General features: G+C 39.5%; 1 protein-coding gene and 2 long non-coding RNA genes across 10 annotated transcripts in view; 2 read left to right on the top strand and 1 right to left on the bottom strand.

The window, feature by feature from the left end:
• LOC137448547 (uncharacterized) overlaps positions 1-22,399 on the top strand; it is a 67,760-nt gene extending 45,361 nt beyond the window's left edge. For both annotated transcript variants that reach the window (XR_010989132.1, XR_010989131.1), the window contains exons 3-5: positions 14,473-14,583; positions 15,870-15,994; positions 22,363-22,399. This is a non-coding gene — a long non-coding RNA (uncharacterized lncRNA). The remainder of the gene's footprint in view (positions 1-14,472; positions 14,584-15,869; positions 15,995-22,362) is intronic.
• On the bottom strand, positions 10,755-25,665 carry LOC137448548 (uncharacterized). The gene is made up of 3 exons (XR_010989133.1): positions 25,590-25,665; positions 20,436-20,594; positions 10,755-11,027 (listed from the first exon to the last, which is right to left on the bottom strand). It is a non-coding gene; the product is annotated as an uncharacterized lncRNA (long non-coding RNA).
• Positions 24,362-27,605, top strand: part of SPTLC3 (serine palmitoyltransferase long chain base subunit 3) — a 112,028-nt gene continuing 108,784 nt past the window's right edge. For all 7 annotated transcript variants that reach the window (XM_068153159.1, XM_068153158.1, XM_068153157.1 and 4 more), the window contains exon 1: positions 24,362-24,779. In XM_068153159.1, the coding sequence (XP_068009260.1) occupies positions 24,666-24,779 (114 nt within the window). In that variant the 5' untranslated portion in view covers positions 24,362-24,665. The remainder of the gene's footprint in view (positions 24,780-27,605) is intronic.

Raw genomic sequence — 27,605 nt, 5'->3', positions numbered from 1 at the left:
TAAACAGTGTGGTTGGCTGCCTTTCCAGCATTTTATTCCTGTGTAGCAAAACAGTGAGTTCCTAACTGGCTTAAAAAGGCAAACACACAATACAAGGCCATTTGTGATCTTCCTGTTGATTTATTCTCAAAAGGTGCCTCACACAGCATTCAAACTAGGAAATGCAGAAAGACAAACCCAGCAACCTTACAATGAAATATGTTCTAATTCTCTCTGTTGAAAAGATGAGAAGGGAAGAAGAAAGGGAAAAAAGGAGGGAGGGACAGGACCAAAGAGGAAAATCCTGAAAGAGTTACTGCCCCAGAGAGCTGCATAATGATTAACAATTCTTTTTTCAAATGCTGTTTCATTCTCAGTACTGGATGACAATAGAACCATAACTTCATCAAAATTACTTTGAATAGTCTCGTTAATGACACATGATATTGGTTTGTACTTGTCTTAAAGTCCAATAATGTTTTCATACCCACTCTTGAATGTGTGTTTAGCTTTGTCCTTATTTGTACAATACATTTGTGCATATCAGATCATCTGCTTTTGGACTCAGATGTTCAACAATCCAGTAAAAGGTTTATTTTTCAGTACAAACTAACAAAACAATGGGATGTGTATTATATCATCTGTAGAAAGTATCCTTCTCCATCCAGTCTAGCCACAGAGGACATTTAGAAAGCACAGACCTTAAATAAGATTTATTGAGGTACAGTCTTGTCTTTGTTGTGTAGACTAGAGGCATTTTCTTCTAAAATAGCTGATTAACAGAAGCATCTCCCTTAAGAGCAGCTGCACAGAGAATTCGTGTCAAGTCTCTACCTTGTATAAATATTTTTAATTAATAGATGCCTTCATCAAATATAAGAAAAAATTAAGTATTAATGCTCACCAGAGACCCTGTTATTAGAATAATTATCTTAGATTTAATTTTTGTCTTAGATTTAATTTATTTTTAATAGAGCTCTAATTTAGTTTCATGTATTTCTTGTTCCATTTTTGCAGATATTAACAGGCCACACTTCCTTCAAAGCCTGTCAGCTTTCCCCACCCATCTCTTTTGGGGTCTCTGTTCTCCACTGAGTGTGTTTGTGCTTAAATCAGAGGGACCACTGCTGGCTAAGATACTGATTAATCTTCAAATGTGCCACATGATAGAAGTTAAGAGTAGCTGAGGGAACCAAAGCAGGAAATAGTATCACTGCTGCAAGTCATCTCTTTTTTTTGGCAAAGCAATAGCTGTGTTACACTGAAGCAGGATGCCCTTGAAATATCTTCTCTTTGAGCGACAGTGGATATTGTTGTTGTACAGTATAAAAACCTTCCATTGTCAGATTCTGTTAACCACAGAATTGGCTTGTAAGACATTTTTACATGGAGAGAGAGGGATGAAGGATGTCCTGTCTTTAACAAAGGAGACATCAGGGCTGCAGCACAGAGGAGGGGAAAAATGGAGTTGGTTGCTTGGAAAACTGCACCAGTGTGTTCAGAGTTCTCTGCTGTCACAGGTTATTCTATTCTATCCTATCCTATCCTATCCTATCGGTGTTAAAATTGAGGGGGTCTGTGCAAACGTTTGGAATAAGATGACTCCCAGAGCAGTACATCTGATAGCTGCCCTGTTAGCTCTTCACCTGGGATTGGTCTCATTATTTGTAGTCCTGCCTGTGGGGTTCAGTCCATGCAAGAGTACTGCATGATTAGTACTGCATGATTCCTTCAAATCCAACGGCATGAGATTTAACACATCCAAATGCCAGGTTCTGCACATTGGCCACAACAACCCCATGCAGTGCTACAGGCTGGGGTCAGAGTGGCTGGAGAGCAGCCAGGCAGAGAGAGACCTGGGGGTGCTGGTTGATGGTAGGCTTAACATGAGCCTGCAGTGTGCCCAGGCAGCCAAGAGGGCCAATGGCATCCTGGCCTGCATCAAGAACAGTGTGGCCAGCAGGAGCAGGCAGGTCATTCTGCCCCTGTACACTGCACTGGTTAGGCCACACCTCGAGTACTGTGTCCAGTTCTGGGCCCCTCAGTTTAGGAAGGAGGTTGACTTGCTGGAATGAGTCCAGAGAAGAGCAACAAATTTGGTGAGGGGTTTGGAACACAAGCCCTATGAGGAGAGACTGAGGGAGCTGGGGCTGCTTAGCCTGGAGAAGAGGAGACTCAGGGGTGACCTTATCACTCTCTACAACTACCTGAAGGGAGGTTGTAGACAGGCTGATGATGGTCTCTTCTCCCAGGCAGCCAGTACCAGAACAAGAGGACACAGTCTCAGGCTGTGCCAGGGGAGGTTCAGGTTGGATGTTAGGAAGAAGTTCTATACAGAAAGAGTGATTGCGCTATGGAATGGGTTGCCCGGGGAGGTGGTGGAGTCGCCGTCATTGAAGGTGTTCAGAAGGAGACTTGATGGGGTGCTTGGTGCCATGGGTTAGCTGTTTGGGTGGGTTGGATTGGTTGATGGGTTGGACACGATGATCTTGAAGGTCTCTTCCAACCTGGTTTGGTTTATTCTAATTAATTATTCTAATAAAGGTTTATTCTAATATGGTGTTGAGAAAGATAGGCGATGGAGTATAAATTTTATCCCATTTAAGCCAAGACAAGGAGTCAAGAGTTGTAAGTCTTCCTTGCTCTGTTTTATATCTGGCAACTCTGATACAAAGGGGTAGCGTGACCTTTTTAGCAATCACACAAGAATTTTAAGGTAGAGCTAGGACATGAATCTAGCTCTTCTGTGTCCTAGTCCGAGTCTGAGCTCTAAAATTATCCTATTTTGCATTAGGTGTGAGTGGTTTTTGTTCAGGATACTCAAGATGAGGTTTTAATCAGCTCTTCTAAAAGGGATAAAGCTGTCACGAGGAGCATGGCATTTCTACCTCCTAGGAACACCTTTTACCTCAGCGAGTTGATTTGATATGAACAGTGTTTCTATAGGAAGAAATCTGACTTTTATCATTCCTAGGCTGATTTTGAACTTTAAGAGAGTTGCAGTTCTTCTTTCTGTGGCTTTGCTATTTGTTCATATCCTGACCTCATCAACAAAACATCAAATCATTTCAGACTACTCTGAAACTAGTCTGAGGATTATTTTTTCAAGTTAGACTTGATAAAAATCACAGCAGGCGTGTGAACAAGATGCTGCATCTGCAGGAGCAAAAGCTGTGAAAGAACATGACTAACATGAGAGAATATTTTTAGAAATTAATCAGTGTACATGGAAGTGAACTGAATGGTAGGAGAGGAGGATCCCATTTGGTCAGCTGCCGATGTGCATGTTGTTAGAAGTCTGGAAATCACTAACATTTGTAGTGAATCTGTCATAGCAATGAAGTATGTGCCTCCTACATTCACAATTATTTTCTTATTGTTCACAGCCCTAAATGGAAGAACCCCTAGAGAGGTTTAATCACTTTATCTCCCTATTTATGAGGCCATACTCAGAAAAGGGGATGACCCACATACTTCTTGCATGTATTGTTTAAATTAAGGGGTTAATAAAAGCACAAAATAGTCAAAATAGACAAATAGTAATATGAAAGCATGAAGAAATGATGATGAAGATTTTTTGCTGCTGACCTTGATATAATAGCTGATTCTGTATCTGAGTGTGAATTGTTTTTTTTTCTTCCATACCATTTTTCTCCATTTTAAAATTGTGTGTGAAAGTTTTTTACATCAACATCACTTTATTAGGTACAACTTGCTTAAATACATTTTCATGAACTTACTCCATTTAGAAAAATAGGATGCTTTCTCCAACTATATTTACAGCTTATTGTCCAGTGATTGTTCTAAGGTAAATCTTATCCTTTCCAGAAAAGTATAATAGTAGAGATCCAGAATAGTTTTCCTGCTTAAGGAAGGATTAGAGTTTTATAATGCTAACTGAACTAGTTATAGATCTGCACAATCTTCCTGCACTTCTATTGAAAGAGAGAGAAACTTCAGATAAATTGCTTCTGTCTTGTGGCAACAGTTACTAGAAGACATGTCTTTGACAGAGATCACAAACACCACCACCAGCCCCCCTTTTTTGTCCTCTTCTCAATTGCAAACAGCTCACAAAAGATTAAGTTCTCTACAAAAAATTGTCTTGCATTCTGTTCTTGACTCCTGGCATGGGATTAGAGAGGAACCTAGATAGCAATCTAATAGATAGCAACCTAATATTATCAACACTCTTAAAACAAACTTGGAGATGAGTGCACAAACACATAGGCAAATCACAATTGCCTCATTTGTACCTTTTAAATGCGCTAAAGTGAAAGTGATCTGTTGAAGCTGCTATATCCTTGACTGAGGAGATCAAGGAATGCAGTATTTGTATCACCTCAACATAAAAAAATGAAGAATTTCCTAGCAGGAAAGGTAATTCCTGAGCAGGGTTGTGAGTGAATGTAGAAATTGGGAGTTTTGAAGATTTTGCCATAGCGTGAGATGCTCTGTCCATATCTAGAAACGCAGTGATAGTCTATTCACTTGCCAGATTGGCAGGTCTCACTAGCTTCAACTCAGAAACATAGACATTTCAAAGGTTCTAAAGCAGGGGGATGGAAATTTCTGGTACAGAGTGTCTGTGAAGAGGTCATGCATCAGCAGAACCCAGTAGTTTGAACAATTCCCAGCATCACGATGCTAGAAAATAGTCTTCTGTATAGATAAATTTTAAAAGTCGTATGCAGGACCATACAAGAGTTGCTGAGAGTCTGAAAAGAGATTGGTTTTCAGCAAAGATTGGATTGGTATTTGCTTTGTGAGTCCCCACTGTGCAAGGACTTATGTAAACTGTAAAACTTTCCTTCAGACTATGAGCTGTGTCAGCTATTGAATCAGGAACAATTTAGCTGTGGTTGTTTCACTTTACAAATATACTGCTGTTTAGTATACTCTGCTGTCATAGAAATATGGACTAGATATTTTTCCCTTAAAAACTTGGCCATTTAGTGCTACACAAAGAAATTTAGCCATTGATTATTGCAGGTGAAAAACCTGCTGTGCAGTATATGCTTTCAAAAACTATACACACGCATCAGAGCAAAGGCAAGGTTGCCTTCTCTCCATTCACAGAAGAAATGTGAGTTCTACTCAGGGGAGCACAGGATTGTAAAAACAGCTATGCTGGTTCAAACCAGGGATTCATTATTCAGTCTCCTGTTACCAAATGTTCTTGTCAGGGTGCAGTTAACAAAAGGGGTCTTCAGGGATACCATGAGAGCAATCAGTTTCACATCCCTGGTCTTCTGCCCACTCTCTGACTTACACGTTCCAAAGTCTAGGTAGAACTGTTGGATCGCATTTCTGAATGTAGACCAGGTACTCTTACCTAGTTACGCTGAATGATGATTGTATCTGCATGCATTTATTGTTTTAATTATGCTGAAAAGGTTTGAATAAAAGTAGACAAATACCCAATGTTGTAATTGATGAGGACTAAGGAGAAAATAAAATCATATTTAGCATAGCAGTCTTGTATTTAGAGTGCAGCAGTCATGTCATAGTTAAAATATCCTCCATAGAGGAGGTAGAAGGGTTTAGGGAATTGTTTATTTCTTCTTTTTGCAAAAATCATGTAGAATCAGGATGGGAAACAGAACCCAGAAAGCAGTGATGGTTGTTTCTCTGTAGCAAATGTGATTGTAATGGAAAGAAATGCAAGACAGCCATCTGTTGGATTGCACAGCAACATGCTTGCTTTCCAGGTCCCAGTGTGAGCTACCAGTAGCCCAGAAAGGAACAACTGCATCGTTGCAAAGGCAAATGGTGTTTGTGGACAGTTTAAATTCAGACTGAGCATAAGTTCACTAAAAAGGAAATGTACACATATGAAAATGTGTCCTAGGTGTGCTGCAGACACCAGGGATGCCGGCAAGGCTTGGTCATCATCGCGCTACTAGTTGTGCAGAGGTTTTCTGCATCTTTTGCCAAGCAACAATTTTATACTGCAGGACTATGTGTTCATGCCATCAAAAATGAGAGACTCATCACTGATCCACTGTTGGAGAGAGCAAACACACTTTTGATTTTAACATAGAATCATAAATTTATCTCAGCTGGGAAACATCTCAAAGGTCACCAAGTCCAACCAACAATCCAACACTGCTATGTCCACTAAATCATGTCCTGAAGTCACATGTCCACCCATTTCTTGAATACCTCCAGGGATGGTGATTCCACCACCTCACTGGGCAGCCTATTCAAACGTCTGACCACCCTTTTAGTAAAGAATTTTTTCCTAATATCCAGTCTAAGCTCCCCCTGGCACCACTTGAAGCTATTAAGGCCAACACCCACTTCACTACATTTCCACTCAGCCTCCTCCAGATTAAACAATCCCAGTTTGTCCAGTTGCTCCTCACAAGGCTTGTTCTTCAGGCTCTTGACCATCTTTTTTGCCCTTCTCTGGCCAACTCAGTGTCTTTCTTGTTGTGAGGGGCCCAAAACTGAGCACAGTACTCCAAGTGCAACCTCACCAGTGCTGAGCACAGCAGCACATTCACATCCCTACTCCAGCTGGCCACACTATTCCAGAGAGGATGCTGTTAGCCTTCTTGGCCACCTGAGCACACTGCTGACTCATATTCAGCCACATATCAACTAGCACATCCAGATCCTTTTATTCAGGGCAGCTTTCCAGCCACTCTCCCCAAAGTGCAGGACCTGGGAGCATTCAATCCCCTCATCCAGACCATTGTGTAGAACAGATAACTAGCTTGTCACTGGACTTGTCCAAATAACTAGTTTTGTTAAATAATGGAGCAGAAGACTGTACTGGTTGATCACACACTTTGTGTCAGACATTCATCGTGAATATTTGACAGGTTTGCTTTGGTGGACATACTCAATTTGTTTGCAAACTCTGAGGATTTGACCACTGAGTTCTATGTGATAACCATAACTTTCATACTATGAATTCCTCTGCTGATTGTTTGTTTTTTTTCCCCCAGTAATTCATCTTAGTGACATCGTGTGCTATCAGCAGCAGATTAATATTATGTTACAAATAAGGTTGAATTGATACCAAACCGATCCAGCTGGAAGGACAAGAGGAACAGCTGCGGTAGGCCAGCTTGTTAACATCCCTATAGATACTGTAAGCAAATGTCTGCCACTCAGGTTATAACTTTCTGAGAGTTGTTAAATTCCACAGGCAGAATGTATTCATTACAAATTCTATACCCCCTGGCAGAGGAGGACAATGTCTCTTTGATACGACCACATACCCTTGATTGTCACAATGTTCACAATATGTATAAGGAGCTAAATCTTGTGGTGTCAGTCCAAACTCAATGAACATTACAGCTGAAAAGACACTCCAATCTCTGTACACCCAACAGTTAAAACAGCAATAATCCTTATTTTAATTTGCTAATCAAGTGTTGTCTTAACTGAGCACAAAGCCCCTAAAAGGACAGAAAGAAAAGATTACACAGTTTCAGGGGAGATGCCTGACAGATTGTGTGCTATTTTTAAGAGAAGCTGGTTTTTCTGCTATGCAAGGTTTTATTCTTCCTTAGTCAGCAAATTGTGACAAAAAAGGTCTGGTCTGGTTCTGACTTTTTGTTGTATTTAATACAGATTTCATGACTTTGTTTCTATTTTAATCCATAAAGCCTGGATTTCTCCCTTTAATTAAAATGGCCCAGTTTTGAAAATGCTGACTGCTTCTCTTTGGTGGTAGTCACTTCCCAGAGAGATTGATCCTGTTAACCTCAGTGGAAGGTACAAGTTATATCCTGCATAAATAACTTCATTCTCAGAAGCAGTCTGGAGTGGGACATGGAAATTAGTGTATCAGTTTGCATTGAAGGTAAGGGAAAGGTAAAATAGCTACAACAAAAGATGGTTCAGGACAACAAAACTGAAGGGTCTAGAGAACAAGCCTTATGGGGAGCAGCTAAGGGATCTGGGATTTAGTCTGGAGAAGAGGAGGCTGAAGAGAGACCTCATTGCTCTCTACAACTACTTGAAAGGAGGTTGTGGTGAAGTGTTCAGTCTCTTCTCCCTAGTATCAAGTGGTAGAAGAAGAGGAAATGGACTGAGGTAAAACATCATGAAGGAGAGACACTTTCCATTTACAAGATCAGTCCTATGCAACTGCCTGAAGTTGACTTAGCTACATTTATCTTGCAGTATAACTGACCTACTCTGACATGGCTTGGTTTTTGTTGGGTTGGGTTTGTTTTTGGTTGGTTGGTTGATTGGTTATTCTTTTTCTTTTAAAACCTCACACAACCTTGTGTGTGCTAACTACCCCATCTAAAACACAGCACATCTTGAAGAATGAATGAATGAACTGCAGCACTCCTAGGTTACACTGGTGTGGAGATTACAATGCTAGTACTACAGTACTTGTCTTGGAAGTAATTTATCTTTTCCCATTGGCAAGCAGTCTTCCTCCTCATGTAGATATAGATATATATAGTTATAGGTGATATAGATGAGTTTGTGTGTTACCCACTGTATTCTCAGGACACTAAGGTGCCATTTGTTATTAAAGTAAGAAATGTGTGTAATTTGGGATGTTGAATTATATCATTGATAGTACGCTTCAAAGGCTTGCTTGCTGGCCACCAATGCTTACTGTGTGTGCAGTAGCAGGTCTGCAAGTGCCAACCAGGCACAGCTTTTCAACAGTTGTCTGGCAAAAGGAACTGTCTTAAGTCAGTCACAATATTCTGTTTCTTCGCTTGTAAATGTGTGCTTTTCGACTTCACCCAAGTGCTGTGCTGTACTAAGCCAGCTGTGTATTTTCTTACTCATTTTGTAGACATAATATGACACTGCTAAGTAGTATAAGCTAAGAGCATGTTCTTTCATGACCACTTTATTCTTTCTTACACAGAGTCACACCTGCTTGTGTTTAAAGCTCACCAGCAGTGATATTTCAGCATGTTACAAAAGTCTTTGATACATCAGGCAAACAAGGTTCTTGATTTTGCCAAAGCCCACTTCTCTGGCAGCATGAAAAACCTTGAAGAAGGTGGAAATGGTGCAGGGAAGATGCTATGACTTTGCTGGGAGTTTTTCCTCAGTGACCACTTTATGCTTAAAATGCTTTTGAGTAAAAGTGCTTTATTCAGTATCAGGTTCCACCTAACTGTGATTCATAAGAGCTTTTCCAAAGGATTCAAATCTTATCTGGCAAGTTCAATCTTTCAAGTCCCTTTCTATGTGCATAGGCAAATTGTGCAGTAATGAGGTTACTCTAATTTAAAGAAAGCACTGAGTCTCTTGATTGGCTTGGGGTATCAACAAAAGAATGGGCATAAAACCTTCCTCGTCCCTTCCCTGAAGAGGAACTGAACCTTTGTAATTCAGGAAAGGCTTTTGGCAGTGTGGGGTATCAGGATTACTATGCTAAGACTGCTGCCTTTATATTTCCTTTGGAAAAATGTAGTTTCATCAAAATAATCATTTTTGATAGGACTATTTCCATCCCAACTATGCCGTTGACAGATAAGTTTGTAAATGTTTCCCAAAAAATCAATGAATTTATTTTGTTTGTGTTTTATTATTTACTTTAGTCTTTCTCATTTCCTTTTATTTTGGTAGAATATTATGCTATATTATGCTATATTTTAGTATCAAATGATCAAAGGCATTCCAGAATTGCCAGTCTGTTTAATATTTCAAAACTATGGATTTTTCTCCAAAGTAGGGTGAAAGAAAATTGTGAAAAGTCAGACTACCCAACAAGTTGGAAATTCTGTAGCTGGTTTCATGTTCCCATCTATACTTTCGAGTTCCGAGGACCTGGTTTGATGCCCACCAAAACAACTGAATGACTTTGGACTCAACTTTAAGACCAAACAATTTTCAAACTGATTACAGAGGCCGAAAGGGTTTTCTTCTTTCTCTTAATTTTAAATCTTTCTACTGCTATTTTCTGCAAAAACCCCACTGGCAGGAGGAAATGTGTGGACACCACCCAACATGAGAAACTGAGAGTGCTTCCACTTTCTACACTGAATCCCAACACTAACAGAAGATTACTTTAGTGCAATTGAAGTGAGGAGCTATTGCTTGGCTCCAATTTCTTATTACTGAATGTTAACACCATGATGCTGAATGTTCAGGAACAATGTTTTATAAATATTTTTAAGACCTTGTTATAGATCTATAGATCTTTTTCTTTTGCCTGTTTTGTGTTGGTTGGTTGGTTTGGGTTTTGGGGTTTTTTTTAGGGATTGAACAGATTTCCTGAGGCAGCCAGTGCGTATTGGGATACTGAATATGGCTTTGAGATGGAGCACTGAAGTTACACTGGTCACATATCAATGCTCAAGTACGCTGCTTTGAGTGGTTCACTTATGGTTCTGAGCACTCTAACGAGTTCTTGATGCCACCAGAACTACTTCAGGTTAAGAAGCTCCATCACCTTCCTTTTTTACAGTTTCATGAACCTCTCTGTCTATTCAGGGTAATACAGGTGAAAGTGATAAGAAATTATCATATACAAACTAGGGGGTATGGAATGAAGCTGGAGGTGGGGAGATTCAGGCTAGATGTGAGGAGGTTCTTCACCATGAGAGTGGTGAAACCCTGGAATGTGTTGTCCAGGGAGGTGGTTGAGGCCCTGTCCCTGGGGGTGTTTAAGAGCAGGCTGGATGAGGCTCTGGCCAGCCTGATCTAGTGTGGGGTGTCCCTGCCCATGGCAGGGGGGTTGGAACTACTTGATCCTTGTGGTCCCTTCCAACCCTGAATGAAACTATGATACTATGAAACTATGAAAGTACTTCTCTCATCACCACTCTTATGCCCCATCCTGTACTTCTAACAGAGGGCCTCCTGTTTCCTCTGCCTTGCTCTGTTATAAATTGAACCAAGAGGAAGTAAAACCTCTCACTCCTTGTCCATTCCAACCAAGCACAGGGAACAAAGCCTCACTTTTTAATTTGTACCTCTTGCCATCCAACTCAGCAAATGTGACCCTGGACATAAAAAGGAACAAGATGGCACTTTCACAGGGCAGTTTTTAGAAAGGAGCTGCATGACAGTGATCAGATTATTCTTCTTGAAAACTTCGTGGTGCATTGCTGAAAAAAAGAAAAAGTAAAATATATCAGAGACAAACCCTTGGGAGAAAATCTTGCCAGAATGAAGGTGGCTTCTCCCCCTGCCTTGCCAACATTTTGATGGCCCAGGTGATTCCTTTCCAAAGATCACAAGAGAGTTTCTATTGTAAGAACAGTGATTTAAATTCATGTGCTTCTCCCAGTTTAGCAGCTCTAGGAACTGTGTCTTATGTAGTGTACTGTGAACTCAGCAGCCATAAAAATGTTGACAGTAGTTATTTCATATTTGATGTGCTTTCTGCCTCATGTCAGAAAGATGAACTCACTTATAAAGAAGGAATAGGACTGACAGATGTTTTCATAAAACCTTCTTGTGAAATTTCTAAGTAGGTGGGAGAGAGAAATACAGACTATCTTTTAGAAATAATATCTTTTGCAGGTACTCGGCTTGGCAACATTTTCACTGTGCTTCCAAAAGAAAATTATGATGCAGAGTAAAAATAATCCCAAGGCTCCCTTATAAATTATTTGGTTTCCATCTTTAAAGAGCCTTTATTCTTGCCATGTCAATATTATTTTAATTAGAGTACCAGAGTTCCCACGGAAGCACAAATAATTGTAGCACTGTTTCATACACATTCACAGCCATCAGAGGTCAGTACAGGTTCATTCATCCAAGCACTTTTAAGATCCTCCAGTTACACATAAACATTTTTTGACAAACAGGAAAACGAGCCTTCATAGTTGTGACATCTTATTACACAAGCAGCTTCTTGGGAACTGGGAAAAGCTAATGAGCATAAAATATACGCTTATGTTAATATCTTGGTGCCAGGAAAAGCTCCACTTCATGTTAGTTTTGGGAGCATAACTCAGCAATTGCCAAAGGACTGGACTGACTGGAATAGCTACACTGAGTATTCTTCCAGATGTTCATTAATGGTTGTGCCTAGTTAAGATCTGTTTGACGTTAATCCTACTCTAGTAGTGAAGCTTAATCTGCTGATACTGTGCACCAGGACAGCTTCAGCAAAGAGCCTGCACCTTTCAGTATATTCTTTCAGTGGCTCATCTGCACCCAATATTAATGGACCACAGTGAAGTACCCTCTAATAAAAATGTATAGTCTTCAGTCAAAGAGAATGAAGTTTTGAGGGCTGCCTTCTGTGGATGTATAACTGATTTTACATGTGCTGTATTTATTTTTAACAAAACATTCTACAAACCACTAAAAATTGAAAGTATAACAAAAATCTGAGGAAGAGAAGGTTCAGGAAGTTCTGCACTTCTTTTCCCAAATGAACATTTACTTCTGTACCCTTCTGTAACTGTTTCACTGAGAAATTTTCTTGAGAGGAACACAATTAAAATCTTATTTGGCTGTAGTGAGGGAGAATGAAAGAAATTCAGCAAGTCTAGTGGTTTAAGTCCTGCTGAAGAAAAGGACTGAGAATCTCTGTTAGGAATTTGGCAGAGAATGAGTCTGAACTTGCTTTCCACTACAAAAAATAGTGTATCAGTTACAGGATCTTCTCCCTCTAGAGAGACATTCAAAAGGCAAACAAAATAAATTGTAACTGCAAAAAGTTTCTAAACAATTTTGGGTTCGACTCAAAAGAAATATTGAAACGGAAGAGTTTTATGAAACATCATTTTAGTTCCCTGGACAGTAGACATAGTAATGTGGACAGCTTCTTAAGTGTAGAAGGTCAGTTGAAAATTAAAAATGCAATTTGTTAACTTGGTTTTATTGGAAGCCACACTGAAACTCGGTCTCAGAGGATAATAAATATTACAAAATGCTGCATAAGCAGAATTACCAAGGATTCATATTCAACATGTATCTCACTACATCGGTTGTTTATCTAGAAGCCTAGCTCACACAGCCATTTGTCATATGGAAACTTCAGCTTTCATTAGGACCCCATGTTGTTGCTTTTGTGACTGCAGAGGAACACATGAAAAAACCAAAAACCAGTCTTTCTCTACTGTAATTAATATATATTTATATATAAACTTAATCTCACAGTCCCATTGCTCCTGAAGAAAACATTGCATGCCTTTTAGATTATTGATTAAACTGTGACAGCTGGCAATGCTGACTATGGGAAGAGAATTCTCTCATAGTATCTAGCTCAAAATGTGAGTCCAGTCAATGCATGCTCACTGCCAGCTTTGAATTTTCTAGGAAACCTTAGTAGTCCTGGTGAATGATTTAGGAAATCCTAATATGTGACAAAATACACATTCCAACAGGACCAAACAACATCACATATGCCTTGAGATCTGAATAAAGACTAAATAAGGCAATATCTTAACTTTTTTGCCACATCAGCTTGTGTCAGCCAAAAAGTTGTTGCTTTTTATTGATGTTAACTCAGTAAAGATAGCAAAACAACTTGGATTTTATTTAACTGGACTCATGTGAGGTTTTAGAACCCTGCAGAAGGACTCACTAAAATCCAAACTGTAGCCACATTTAATAATCATTATTTGAGAAACACTGTAAGAGTGATTGGAGTTTTGTTGTATCTTATAAACAACTATTCCCAGCCTTACCTTTACCTTTACTCTGGACAGCTGCATTGATTTAATCAGAAATATTCAATATATGTATCTGTATAGAAAATTGCAAGAAAAGCTTTTATCTTGTACTCTGTGACCAGTTAGATAAAAAGGCTTAATTCAGAGGTGTTCTGTCTTATCAAAAGGTCACACAGTGAACAGTCATTTGAGTTCCTGCAAAGTCCACTGACACAAATTAAGCATCTATCCAAAAGAGGAAATATATGGATTATTTGCTCACTGTTCCACACTATATGAAATCTGGAATTTCGTTTTAATTATACTGCTTGATGAAGTTAATTAAAGTGTTGTCCTAAGCATTGTGTGGAAGGTGGGTTTGGTCTGAAACTTTTCATATTTGATGTCAGGGCAAATGTCTAAGTCTCTGGTTAATGGGAAGGGACAGAGCAAATGAAGATAGAATACAAGTCTAAATTAGGCCTGTGATGTGAGTTTATTTAGGTGTAAATCTGAATCTTGACAGAGTACCTAGAGTAAGAAAAGCTTTGTAGAGGGCCATGTCTTATTGCAGGGTTATCACTAGAGTTTTTATCCTCCAGATTTCTTAATTTTTTCTTTTACATGAAAGCACTGATTTTTTGTGTGCCTTTGTCTTAAACATAACATCTGGACCTGGCTCATGCTGAATGTGTTCTGAAAGTATTACATTTTCCACTTCTTTCACAGAAGTATGATAGTAAACCCCAATCTCCAGAATCTCTCCCAACCCCCTGTTCCACCCCTTTCCTCAATACACCTGTTTTCAATGAAAACAGAGTCTATAAAGTTTTTTCCCCACCCTCAGGTCTCTTCTTCCCTGCCAAGTATTCAATTTTTGCCTATCCCGGTCACAAGTCTTGAGTCACGTTTGTTCTCTATTTTTCTTTTTTTCCCCCTCCAGCAAAGAAAAGGAAGAATGCAAAGAAACTGCATTAATGCTCTGGTAAATCTCTGGCATCAGCTGCTTTTTGCTAGTGCAGTGAATAGCAGGAGAGGAGAAGGCCTACTCAAGGTAAAAGACTGGTTACAGTCTTGTGTATAGAGAAGGTTGCTTAGAAATCCACTACAACCCGTAGGCTGCTAAATGAGCTGGAATTCTCACCTCCCAGGCAAAGGGATGAATGCAAGCAGATAGAATGTGGAATGAGGCCTGTGCAAAAGTACAGCAGTCTGCCTTGCCTGGCTTTGGTCAGTGACATCAAATATGTTGCTTTGTTTGACATCAAGTTTTGTTTCAAAAGAGAATCGTAGAGACTGGAAAAAAAAAAGCAGCCCTTGATACCAGCTCCTTACTGAGATCTGTCCAACTGACCTTGCATCCTATTAAAATTAGAGATGATGCGGAACATAAAATTAATTCATTTCATAGGAAAGAAGCTTTAGTTTTCTGGTGTCTCAGCATGACAGTGAAAAGATTCCAATCAGAAACTACCTTCCTGTACAAATATGTGTTTAATCAAAATCTTGTGATTGAAACTAATGTATTCAAATAGAACCTGCAAGGTCTGGGAAGCCTTCACATGCTTTTATGTCCTGGTGTATCTGCTAGGTTTGAACTGAATTCTTGGAGTCTTAACTCCCGAAACATTGCAGTGCTTTAAGAATAACAGAGTGTGTTCCTAAAGCTTTTGTAATAAATACAGAATGTTTCAGACTTGTGCACTAAGGCTTAAATGCTAATAACCCCAACTAAGGAACAACAACGTTTTATTTTATTGACAAAATTAGACAGTGCAACTAAGCAAAGGGCTGGAACCAACATAGAAAATCACGGAATGATCTGGGTTGGGAAAGTCCTCTGTGTGGTTTAAAAATTCTTGAGATGATTTTGTAATGTTGCTCGTCCTGTGTTTGGGACCAGCTTCTAGAATGAATTTTTAACATCTCACTCAACCTTTCATCCTCCCATCTGACCCTTAGTACCTCTTCAGGCTGCCACTGACTTCAGCAAGGAGTGAGATTGAGAAAGAATTTCAGCTAAAGCTGCTTAAGGCAGAAGTGCACCTAAGTTTGCAAAGTCACATATTGAGCAGAACTCTCAAAAAGAATAAAACAAAATTATGCACAAGTGAAAACAGAAAGTAGGTAACGTGAACAATAAATGGCTTCCTCCATTTATTTTACAGTCCAGGGTAAAAGCAACTAATGTCAACCATAGTAAAGTATCATGAGGCAACTGATGAGAAAGTTTTAGTTTTTATAAAGCTACCATCTCTTTGCCATAATAACTGGTAATAAACAGATTTATTTCTTTATCTCTTTATTTATTTTCACTATCTCAACTTCTATTTCCCTAAGACATAGGACAAACAACTGAAATGATGAATAACAAAACCAAAGGCATTGACAACGGGAAACGAGAGTATAGACAGATTTTAATGGAGCCACATTTAACCCAATAATCTACACTGGTAATGGGTTTGGTAAGTAATCTTCTGTGTCATGGCACTAAGCTTAGTGATGCTAATAAAAAGGAGTTGAAGCATAGCTGCTACTTGCATGAGAAGGGCCATTGACCTCACTGGGACTAATCACACGAAGTGCTCTATTGAGTGAGTAAGGATTGCAAAATGAAGCCACTTGTTTGCTATTTTGCAACGCTCTTTTTTCGTCTGGGCAGTGTTATTAGTTCTCACCTGGGCCTGTGTAAATCTCATGTTTCAAGAAGAGCTGAACAATTACATTACAAGAAGAATGAGTTTTAGGCTTTGTGTGAAATCACTTCCTAATTTCCTGTTACGGAGACAGAAATTTCATCATTAAACATAAAGTTACGTCTTTTGGTTTAGTTTTATTAATAATACTAGAGCAATTTGTCTTCCTGGTTAAGTATCGGTTGTCTTAATGTTCCACATGTTTGTAGCTAAGAATGCCTTGGTTGAATTGATGTGATGATGACACAAAGAAGGAACAGATGGCACTGAGCTGTCCCTGCTCTTTAGCACGTCAGTGGCTGGAAATAATGACAATACCACACTGGCTCATTCCAAATTATGGAGACCAGCAAACAAATTAGCCTGACTGGCAGGAGATCTCGGAAGAGTAGACTGAAATGTGCCTTGGACAGCCATAGATGTTATATGACTACAGATCACATTGCTAGTGAAAGAGGTCAGTAGAAAAATGTTCAAGGAAGAGGTTTTGCCTCTGCCTGGTGCTTTTAAAATTCTTCTAAGTTTTTGCTTTGATGAGTAGTTCTACTGAATTAATTTAGTCTAACTGCATGGAGGAGTACATTTGACTTTATGATCAAAAACTAGGTAAGAGTGTAGTAATGGCATCATACTTCTAAGTGGAAGAAGCCAGAGCAAAAGAGTATACTGGACTCTCTCCCCTCTTCCCCTCTTCCCCTCTTCCCCTCTTCCCCTCTTCCCCTCTTCCCCTCTTCCCCTCTTCCCCTCTTCCCCTCTTCCCCTCTTCCCCTCTTCCCCTCTTCCCCTCTTCCCCTCTTCCCCTCTTCCCCTCTTCCCCTCTTCCCCTCTTCCCCTCTTCCCCTCTTCCCCTCTTCCCCTCTTCCCCTCTTCCCCATTATTGTTGATTTTTTTCTGACCTTGACATTCTATCAGGTATGTTTATTTTATCATAAGATATAGGCAGAACCATAGCAACTCTGTGATTTATTAAATCTTAATCCTATCAAGGAGATGAAAGGGTCAGGTGCCGCAAATATCCTTGGGCTGGGTACAGATTCCTAACTAGATATGTGTACCATATATCAAAAAAATCTCCAAAAATTCCTAATGTCCTGAGTATTCACAGCTGATTGCCATCTGGATACACTCAGAGAACAAATTCTGGAAATACTGCTTAAGAAACCAGAGGGACAGTGTATTTATATGCTTATGGTTTGAAACCATTTTCCTGTCATCTTGTACCTCACGAAAGAGTAAGGCGATGTAGGATTTGTAACTAAGGAAAAGCAATTCTTTTCTTTTGTTCCACATAAGAAAGGAAAAATGGGCTTGCTTTCCACTTGGGCCTGGGGTGCAATTTGTTATAAAACACCAAATACAAGAGTTTGGAATATGAATTGGTATGAGTCTTTAAGAAGTTTCTTCTGTTCCACTGGTGAGCACACAGGTCTTGTCAGTGACATACTTGTAGCTTGTAAGGAATAGCAGTATTCACAAAGGTGAACTTAAAAAAAAAAACAGTCAAATTCCTTGCTTGGTAAATAAATAGATAAAATTTATAACTTTTATCCAGACTGGAAAATGACATGTGGATAAACTCTGCCCACTTTATATGTGAAAATACCAAATATTTATCTCGTTTACCCTCTAGCAGTGTCAAGCTTATCTGCCAGAAGATGAATGAAAAAGGTAAACTTGTAGTTCTTGTGATTCGTGTGAATAGTTTCCCAAATGTGAAAGCTTGGGGATTTATCCCAAGGTAATGTCTGATACTTTTTCCCTGCAAGCAGTGTAGCTTGTTCTGTGATTCTCTTATTACCTGATGTAAGTTCCATTTGTCCACCTGAAAAGACCTTTGAGAAATACTTGTGCCAGCTTCTTTCTGTACTCAGGAACAAGCAGAATTCTTTGAAATTAAGAAGTCAGTGAAATTCCCTCTCCTATGCAAACCCTGCAGTATCACTTTAAGAATATTGCAGCAAAGTCCATGTTTCTAACTACAGTGATTTGAAGCTGTTAAAAATGAACTTTCTCTCAGGAGGAAGAGGAATTTAGGATCTTCATTTCTCAAGAGAAATAACCAAAATTCATCATTACAGGCAAACTTCTTGAGACAATGCAAATGATGTTGTAATTTAATTTTCAGTTTATAAGATGCTACCAAAAAAAGCAAGAGACTATGAAAATAATAGTAGCGACAGTGAAAGAGCAGAGAACCTAACCCTAAGCTGTAGTAGGTCTAAATGGTGCAGACCATTCCCAATGAATATTCATATATATATCACTGCTTTGCTGCTAGCCTGTGATGAGAACTGGAAATCTCTTTCCTCCCTTACAGCCAGGCAAACATTTGTTATTAGTGCCATCCAATATGAATTCTCAAAAATTTTCAGTGGCTACTCTGTGTTGTTTGTGGGGTTTTTTCTGAGCCCACTGATTTTGTGAACAAGCAGGATGCATGAAGGCCAACAGCTCTTTGTACATTCCTGAGAGCTACCCACAAAAATCTGTTGAAAGAGAGAAACAATAGATTGTGACGATAAAGCGATACAGATGAAATTCAGATGGAAAATGTAAAAGATCAAGTCTATGCCTGCTTCATGTTATTTCTCAAGAGCTTCCCTTGGGGCACCCATCAAAGAACAAACTGGAGAGGATTACTGAGGTGTGTCAAGTTTCAAAGGTGACACCTATTCTGGACTGCTCAGAGCTGCATTTTGAGGGTCATTTAGACTTTTCTTATAGAGACATGAGATGAGATTGGGACAGAAAATGCCAACTGCTCCAAAAAAAAATCTTTTGATGTTTGATATTTTCTTTGTGGAAGTGCTCTCTTGATGCATTTGTGTACTTGTGACTTCCCACAGAATCACACTGTTGTGCCACTCCTTGAGGTATGAGCCAGCAAGCAGGTTAATAATGTCCTACTTCTGCGATTACAAATCAGCAAATCCATCTGGGCTGCTGCTGTACTAAACAACAAATTTTCAAGGCCCACTTGAAAAAAGAGAAAAAAAGTTAATGCTTTTTCAGTGGAAGGCAGTTGCATGAAGTGCTGCAGCTTCATAGTGTGCCAAACAAAATTTCCAGTCTTTTGTAGACCCCTCAGATGTGTGAATCCATGTGTAAAGGCTGCGAGTTAGCACAATAGGCTTTCCCTCCTTAAGTATCTATATCTGTGATCCCTAAGAAGCTCTTGCACCTTGGTAGTTCACAAGCTACAGTGTTTTTTCTCTAAGTATCTCTCAGGGAAAAGCAATGCAGTTCAGAAGCCTGGAGTCACATTTCAAGCTATGAGCCACATTTCTCCATCCACTAGCCTCTAAAGAGGCCTCCATCCCTTTTAAGACTTAGTGGCAGTCTGAGAGGAGGGACCTCTGCCAGCAGAATGGCAACCACCACAAACCTTAGAACAGAAGCAGCATTGAGGAAAACTGAAGACTGGTACAGACTTGTAGAATAAAAGTTAGTTTCTTAAGTAGGAAAAAAAATCATTGCTTCCTTCCACGCAGTAGTACATGCTGACAGAATAAAATTGCTAAACTGATGTTCTTGCTTCACCCAGAAAGGTTTTTATAGCAAGCAATCAAGTGACAGTGTAAGTCTAACCTGTCTGTTCAACAGTCAGGTCCAACACCAGGCTACAGTGCAGCAGCCACAAGCATATCAGACTGCACCCTCCAAGGCCTTGCCTGCTCCCCTGGCTCTTGGTTGCTGGGGTTAGTTCAGCTTTCACAGATGGGCATGGCTTCTTGCACTGGTAAACACAGTCCTGACAGAGTTTTTCCTGCCAGTACAAGCATTTTGCAGTGAATTCCAGGTAGTTTATTATTCATGTGGTGCAAGGCTCCCTCATTGATAGGTCTTTCCCATTCTGGAGTTCTCAGCCTCACTTCTGGAATTTCACACAACCCAACAAAACTGTAAAATGTGCAAGCTTTTTGCAGTAACTAGTATCTGTTATAAGTCAGAGTATAAAGCCCTCTTGGGAAGCCTGTTCATTCTCTGCTCTCTCCCCCAGTTCCCAGACTGCAGAGGTGAAGAAAGGCTGCCATGCTATCCCCAGGGCTCTGCAGGTAATGCCGGGACCTGTGAGAGTTAGGGGAGACCTGCCTGTTGAAAGAAACATGAATTAGGGGTTCTTCCATGTGAACATTTGGGAAGTTTAGCCCACAGACAGTGCTGCTGAAATCTGGAAAGACACCCAAGGAGATGACTGTCCAGCTGATACCTGATACTTGCTGCTGCTTATGCTGTTCTGTTACATGGCGTTTCCTATTTTGTTCATTTATTTAGGCATCACTGGTGTTGCTGTATTGTAGGTCATTTATGTATCAGAGGCAGGAATTGTATCTGATATCCATGTGTCCACAGGCACCAAACTGGGATCCTAGAAAGAGAAGAAATCATCAATGGTACACAGAATTTATAGGGTGAATTTCTGTTGAAAGAAAAGCGATCAGGAGAACAAGAAAGCTTTTTAACTCCATACTCCACTACTGGGTCATGCTCTGCACCTAATTTAACCATGACTTCTAACATAGGTATAGAGTTAGTCTCCCATTTTTTTCAGCTCCAATTTGACATCAGTGTCTGCCCAGTGAAAATAATCATAGAATCTTTGTGTAGATCCTTGTTATTTCACATGGCATGGCAATCTACATCTGTCACAAACTGAAGTTATCAAGATTTTGTAACTAGATTGCAAGAGCATTTCACAACTATGCTATAAATAACTGTTCTCTGGGGGGAGCAGGAATCTTGTGGAAACTCTTCTGGCTTTATGACACGGCTTTCTGAGGATCAGCTCTCACACTTTCTTGCAGCATGTACCTTTTTGATTGGTAGGTAATCCAGCAGTGGTGTAATAAACAGCAACCCTGCGGTCACTCAAATAACATTAAATGATCATAATGGAACAAAAGTCATCAGAGTTTTGGAAGGTTAGATGGTTTTGTGCCCATTACTTGGATGCATCACCAGAAGCCAGTCCTTTAAGTTACCCAGTGTAACAACAGTAGTGCATAGCACAAAAGTGGTTTTCTTCAAATATTGAGGGACTGCTTCTACAGAGCCCTACTCATCCCATTCTCTCTGTTCTGTTGTTAAACCTTGGCTAATTATCTGGATATATTTCACCTCCTTTTTGTACCACACTTCTCAGCAATTTTTCTCATAGCATTTAAAAAGAATTTAAGTACTTCTTTCAAGAGGTGAGTCAGCAAAGGCCCAGTGTAAACATGATAATGACAAAGCAAGGAATAAAACCTAGACCTTGGGCATTCATTGATGGTTTTCCTACGGATTTATAGTAGTTGTAGCCACATCTTAGAAACTTTACTAGCACCTATGTAGACCATGGCATGTGGTCTGCTAGTAAACTTAGAAATTCACCATCTCTTGCCAGCATATGAAGAGCAACTTGATAACTTCTGATCAGTACCCAAGCTGCTAAATTGAAGCACATATATAATCTTAGTAGGACTGGGGTCTCCTGCAGTTAAATACACAAAGTTCTTGTGTAGTCTGTATAGTAATTCCTTTCCTCCTACTTCCCAGAATGGGTAATAAGAGACAGAGTATTGCTGGTGGTGGTTTTAGTGTTGCAAAGTACACAATCATTGGGTCCTTCGGTCAGCATCCAGGCAGGATAGATAAGTAGCATGACAGATACGGATAGAGAAGCCTGAGTAATGGATGGCTTTGAGTAAGAGGGATTTCTGTAAGGTGCAAGACAGACTCATTCTTTCTATAAATCGTTTGCTTTGAATGGAATCAGGGCAGGAATTTTACTCAGCCTCTAGTGGTATTTCTTCTCTGAGCTCTGGCTTTTAGTGTGGTTAAAAGAAATCCAAAAGGATGGCTGTTCTCTGAGGTTTTTAAGATTGCTCATTTAAATCCATATGTAAATGTAGTCTCTCTTTTTTTGAGTGATGGCATTGAAAACTAAAATTAATATAGCATATTTAATTCACTTTTTTATTAACTTAAGGGCAGTGGTATTTCATGGGCCTAGAAATAGCAACCTGGAACTAGAGGCAAAATTTATATCACCTGAACTGTTATCTAATGAGAGATTCCACTCCCCCATAAGCCTAATTGAAAAATAGAGTAAGATTCACATAAGATGTAAATTATATCACTTTGTGTCCTGGAAGGTGCTGAGTCTGTTGTGAAGTGTGCCTGGCAACGGTGACAGTGGAAATACCGGAAGCTGTTCAGAGGAAGAATGCTATTGGGGTAAGTTTTCTTGTCTTATCTTTATCACAAGAGGATCGAGATGATCAGTACCTGAGTGAGTAGATGCTCTAGTCAAGTTTGATTTGATGTGACAATCAGGGAAATCACTCCCAAATGAAGAATGATTCTTAGTGAGAGGAATTTGCCAGGTCTAGAGAACATCCTCTGTTTTATCTTGTTCCATTTATCACCATAGCACCATAGGTCACAAAAACACAGGGAAGTGTTACTGACCATTTTTTACATCTGCTTCCAACTTATCTTCAACTCAGTCTTTCCCTTGCAAATATGAACTCTTAGTCACTTGTCATGACCAACAATTTGTCTGTCACATATCACAATTAATCGGCAATTGAGTTATCCTCACAGACACCTAATGAAGCTTTAAAAATACTGATTCATACAGAAGTGAGGTAATTTTGCCTAGGAAAAACACCCAAAAGAAATCTGAGTTCTGATGATAAATCTGGTGTAATTGTGACACAAAACATTTTAGTGTTTTACTCTTCCTGTATTGTTTTAGCTAATTAATGGGATATTTTCTTAATCCACACAACTGTTGTCTTATTAATTACAATATGTAAGTAAAAGGCTTGTTGAGGATATAAAAATCAAACCTAGTTAGAGATGAACTGCTTTTTCAGTTGTGCTACTGAGTTGTGTCACTGAGATTTTCCACAGATCTTATTGGAAGTCTCTATAAACCACTGGGTGGCATAAAATAAGGTGAAATGAAGAAAGAAAGATATAGACATTTCTGACCAGAGACAGGTCAGTTGAGGTCTGTCTTAGGTAGGGACCAAAAGTTTTCCACCACGTTAAGGATATACCACTTTGAAAATCACATCAAAGGAGAAAACGTGTTTTAACAATTCAAGACATGGGTAACTCAAGTTTACAAAATCAAAACATTTCCCTGAATATCTTCACAGTGGTTTATCTAGCATTATAATCTTCTGTACTCCATATACTCAAGTTGTTACTTGTCTTTCCTGTACGTCCCTTAATATTTCATTGCCAAGATGACATAATATTTTTTCTAATGAAAACAATCCAAGTATTTTTACTCTCCCAGCCTTTCATCCTTACTGTTTTCCAAAGTGAATATTATAATATAATTTTCCTTTAATCTGACTCCCCAATAATTTTAATTGTTGTAGAAGGAAAGGGTTCCATCAAATGCTGCCAGAGATGCCATATACTTTTATGCTTTGCCCTTATAATCTAAAAAAAAGGAGACTTTGGTTCAGTAAAGACAACATTTCTGTAATCAATAAACTCTTACTTGAAAGCAAGGATGTATATTAGTCCTGCTTAGTAGTTTCAAATGTGATTAAAGCCTGACTTGTTTTAAGAGTAAATTAATTAACTACACAAAAGTACTTTTCTCATTAATTATAATAGCATGCTGTTTGTCCCCATTAGTGGCCAAACTGAATTTAAAGGGCCAGTTCACTCTAGAAAACACCCCTGCACACATCTGTGTAATAGGGTCAGATAGATTGCTTCTAGCTCTAGGTGAAATTTCATTTTAACACTAAAATGCTTTCTATTTCCTTGCAGGGTTAATGTTGTGACTATGATGCTACCTACAAAATAAAATGTTCAACAAAAAGAAACATAAAGCTGTTCTGTTCTGCTTACTGCTTTCTTTTCCAGTAAAGATACTCTTAGTAAAATGAATTATGTCATTTTAAAACTTACTCTGTTTAAATTTTTTTAAGCTTTTTGTTACTGTAAATGGAGTAACATGGTTCTATGTTGAATATAATCAGAAGAAGAGGGGGGGAAAAAAAAGAAGGGAAAAAAAAAACCCAGAGTGTTCCTCACTAGGAGATATTTAAGAGGTAATATATCTTTAAGTGTCCCCGCCTCTGAATCCACCCACTTCTTGATAGCTGCAGCAGCCTTGTTGACTCACAGAAGCTGTGTTCATACAATAGCCAGCAATGAGCAGTATTTTTCAGAGATTTAAACATCACACCTTTGCTATGTAGTTCGCGTTCTAGCTTGCTGGGGCTGAAGGTGTATGAAAGAAAGAGTTTAAAGTTTCCAAGATATTGCAAAAGATATTTCCTACTCTCATCCTGGAAAATCCTGAAGGACCAGTTGGATACCTTTTAGGCCTTAACCAAGAACTTTATCTGCTCATCCCACTGTCTTTTTTACAGTAGAAAGACCTGAGACACCTTTAAGAACTGAGAATCTGACTAATAAACAGATGGCTAATCCCAGTGCTGTCTGCAATGGACATCTACATCATCATCATCAGAAACAGAATAACCTCTTAAAAAGTGGAATCTATAAGAAAAATGGGATTGCTAAAGGAATGAAGGTAAGGTGTCATTGTTTACCTTAATTGTCTCAATACTGGAAACAGATAATTGCAACATTACTTATTAAGCTAGTTTCATGGTGGTCTTAGTCTCTATTGAATGAGTTCTATGGATTAGGCTTGTGTGTTAAGTTTTATAATCCTGGGAATTCAAGCTGCATTTTTTTCTATCATCCTAAACTGCAGTAAGAGTTCTGAGTCGTGCAATAAACTGTTGGTCCCATGGACTAACTAGCTTGTAGTCCACAGTAAACACAGCAAACACATGCACGCTGAAATGTAGTAGTTTCCTTCTAAAGCTTAACCAATAGTTGAGTTGACTTTGCAACATATTAACCACTAGGGGAAAGCTGGTGGAGTGGTTTTTGAAGTATGATTTACTGCTGTACAAGGAAATCCCAAAAAATTGTAGGCAGGGGAAGCTGTCTTTTCTCAGTGTTACCAAAAGGTTGGTTTTGATGATGTCTGCACTTTATTGATGCTTGCTCTCTAGCCTCATAATGCTTAAAATGCAATTCAGTTTACTTACTGTTTTCTCAGTCTGCTTTTTTTGAAGCCTGTCCTTCTCTTTTATTGTAGACATTTTGTAGAGCAGTTGGTATGAAGCATGCCATGTATGCCCTTACCAAAAAAGCCTAAATCTTAAAGGTTGCCTGTCTGCGATACCTGTTCTGGCTGACTCAGAGTATCCTAATCTTGATGTGATCATTAGTAGAAACTCTTGTATTGATGAGAAAGAGTCTGGCTTTACAGTGTAGTGTGATGGTAAAAGGAGGATGGAGAGATTGCAGCTGAAGCTGGAGCACTCACCTTCCCATTCCTGTTGAAAGCTTTACACAAGGACCATGGCAAGGGCTCCGCTCTTTTACAAATAAACTGCTATCTGGTATCTTTCTCTAAATAAGGCTCTCACACACCTAGCACTCTAATGAAGGCACACCCAGTGTCATGCTTGATGATTGTCTGGCTTTAGGTGTATCCCTTGGTATGGGTGTTTCCCAGTCGTGGGTTTGTGTAGGATGAGGAAAGCAAAAATGCTTGTGCAATGACTGAAAAGGTCTTCCTTGGGATTTGCTTCCAGAAACTTAATCTAGTAGTGTTTTACATACCATGTATATCTCATCATCATTTTACATGTTAGCTATTTGCCACAATGATGTCTGAAATTTTTGCTGTCAGTTTGAGTATCAAATTTGTTTATTGTCAACCTGCTGCAAATGCATAGTTTTGAAAGCAGTAGACCTGCAGGAGGGGATTAGTTAGGATTTTCTCCTTAACAGGAAAGACATAGCTAGAGAAGTAGAATATTATTGAAGGGTGAGCCTAAAGAAGCAAAGCTTGGCCCAAAAGGGGTGGCAAAGAAATAAAGGAAATTGTTGTAAATGTACCTGCTAGATTAGTGAAAGCTTACAAGCAACATGTGGATTGATGAGAAGGAGCTTTACCCTGGCATGTGACATGTGAAGGAAGCACTGAACTATGGGCAAATTCCCTCCTTAGCTGAGGAAGTGATGATGAAGGAAAGCCTTAGAAAGTTCAGGAGGATTAGTTCAAAGGCAGATTTGGTAAATCCAGGCACAGCACTGTGCTCTGAATTACATACCATTTTCTCTGTCTTCCTGCTTCTAACATGGAATTGGGAAAGTAGGAAACAAGAGTCTTGTATGAACCAGGAATCTCATTCCCTGTAGGAATCTCCCCATTCCTGTCTGGTCTGTTTCCCCGCCCCAGGTGCCTCACCCTGTTCAGTACTTATGCTTTATTCTATTTTACAGGAACAGATACTGTTCCTTCCTACCTGATCTGTTTACATGGCTTTCTCTTGTAGGTGTGCAATTTTACACAGTCTTCCTGTGTCTTTCTTTTTGCAGCACCTCACTGAGGTGTGCTTCCACCTCACATAAGAGGGGAAATACAGTGTTACGATATTCAGGGGATGCGAGGGATGATGCTGGTTGTAGCACTTGAGACTTGTGGCAGTGCTGAAACACTTGGGGTTAGTTAGAGCTGTGTTACTTTGCAAGGAGAGGGGGAGGGAGACTTGTTCTGGTTTGAAGCGACTGGTGGTGTAGAGATTGCAGTGAAGGCATGCCACAGCAAAGGCTTCTAGGCCAGGAATGTGTAGCAATAGTTGCACACAATTGACTGACTGGAACATCAGGCTTTGCAGAAATCAGCTCCACAAACCTTTTTTTTTCTAGGGAGCATACAGAAAGCTCTGGCTTCAGGAAAGTCGTGATTTGGAAACACTGCTTTTGAAAATACTCATACAGGATCAATGTGTTTTGCATTTTAATGATGTAAGAATGTTCTGTGTGTCTATGTGTGCATGACAGAAATAGAGAAACAATTCTGATAGAGCAAAACTCCCAGGCTTCCAAAGGAAGGATTTTGTTTAATGGGTTGGGGAAGGCAATTAGGGATGATCAAATGTGAGGGAGTAGGGAGGCTGTCTTTGCTTCTAGCAACCTGTGGTGTACCAAGGACAGGAGAGGAAGTAGCTGAGCAACAAAGAAGCAGTGAGAGATCTTGCCAGAAGAGAAGCTGTTGCTATTGGGGGGGAAATATGGCACTTCGGGGTGGGTCTGCTTGTTTGAATATCTTCTGCGATTATTTTAAGTCAGATTCACTCAGTGCTAATTGATAGCAGGGACTCCCATGCAGTAATGGACACCAGGCATAACCACATTCCCACAACCATACTGTACCCTTGCATTCGTTGGAAGCTGGGCCACAGTAAGACCTAAGCTTTGAGAACTGGGTTGTGGACTATGTATTCTACTTCATTAGTGCTTATAACACAAGTAGATGCTTTGTGTTCTTCCA

This window comes from Melanerpes formicivorus, unplaced genomic scaffold, assembly GCF_026170545.1.
Source record: "Melanerpes formicivorus ecotype bairdi unplaced genomic scaffold, bMelFor1.0.p_v2 SCAF_25, whole genome shotgun sequence".
NCBI classification, from domain to species: domain Eukaryota; kingdom Metazoa; phylum Chordata; class Aves; order Piciformes; family Picidae; genus Melanerpes; species Melanerpes formicivorus.
Note: the sequence above shows the minus strand (reverse complement) of the source record. Positions and strands in the feature narration are given on the sequence as shown.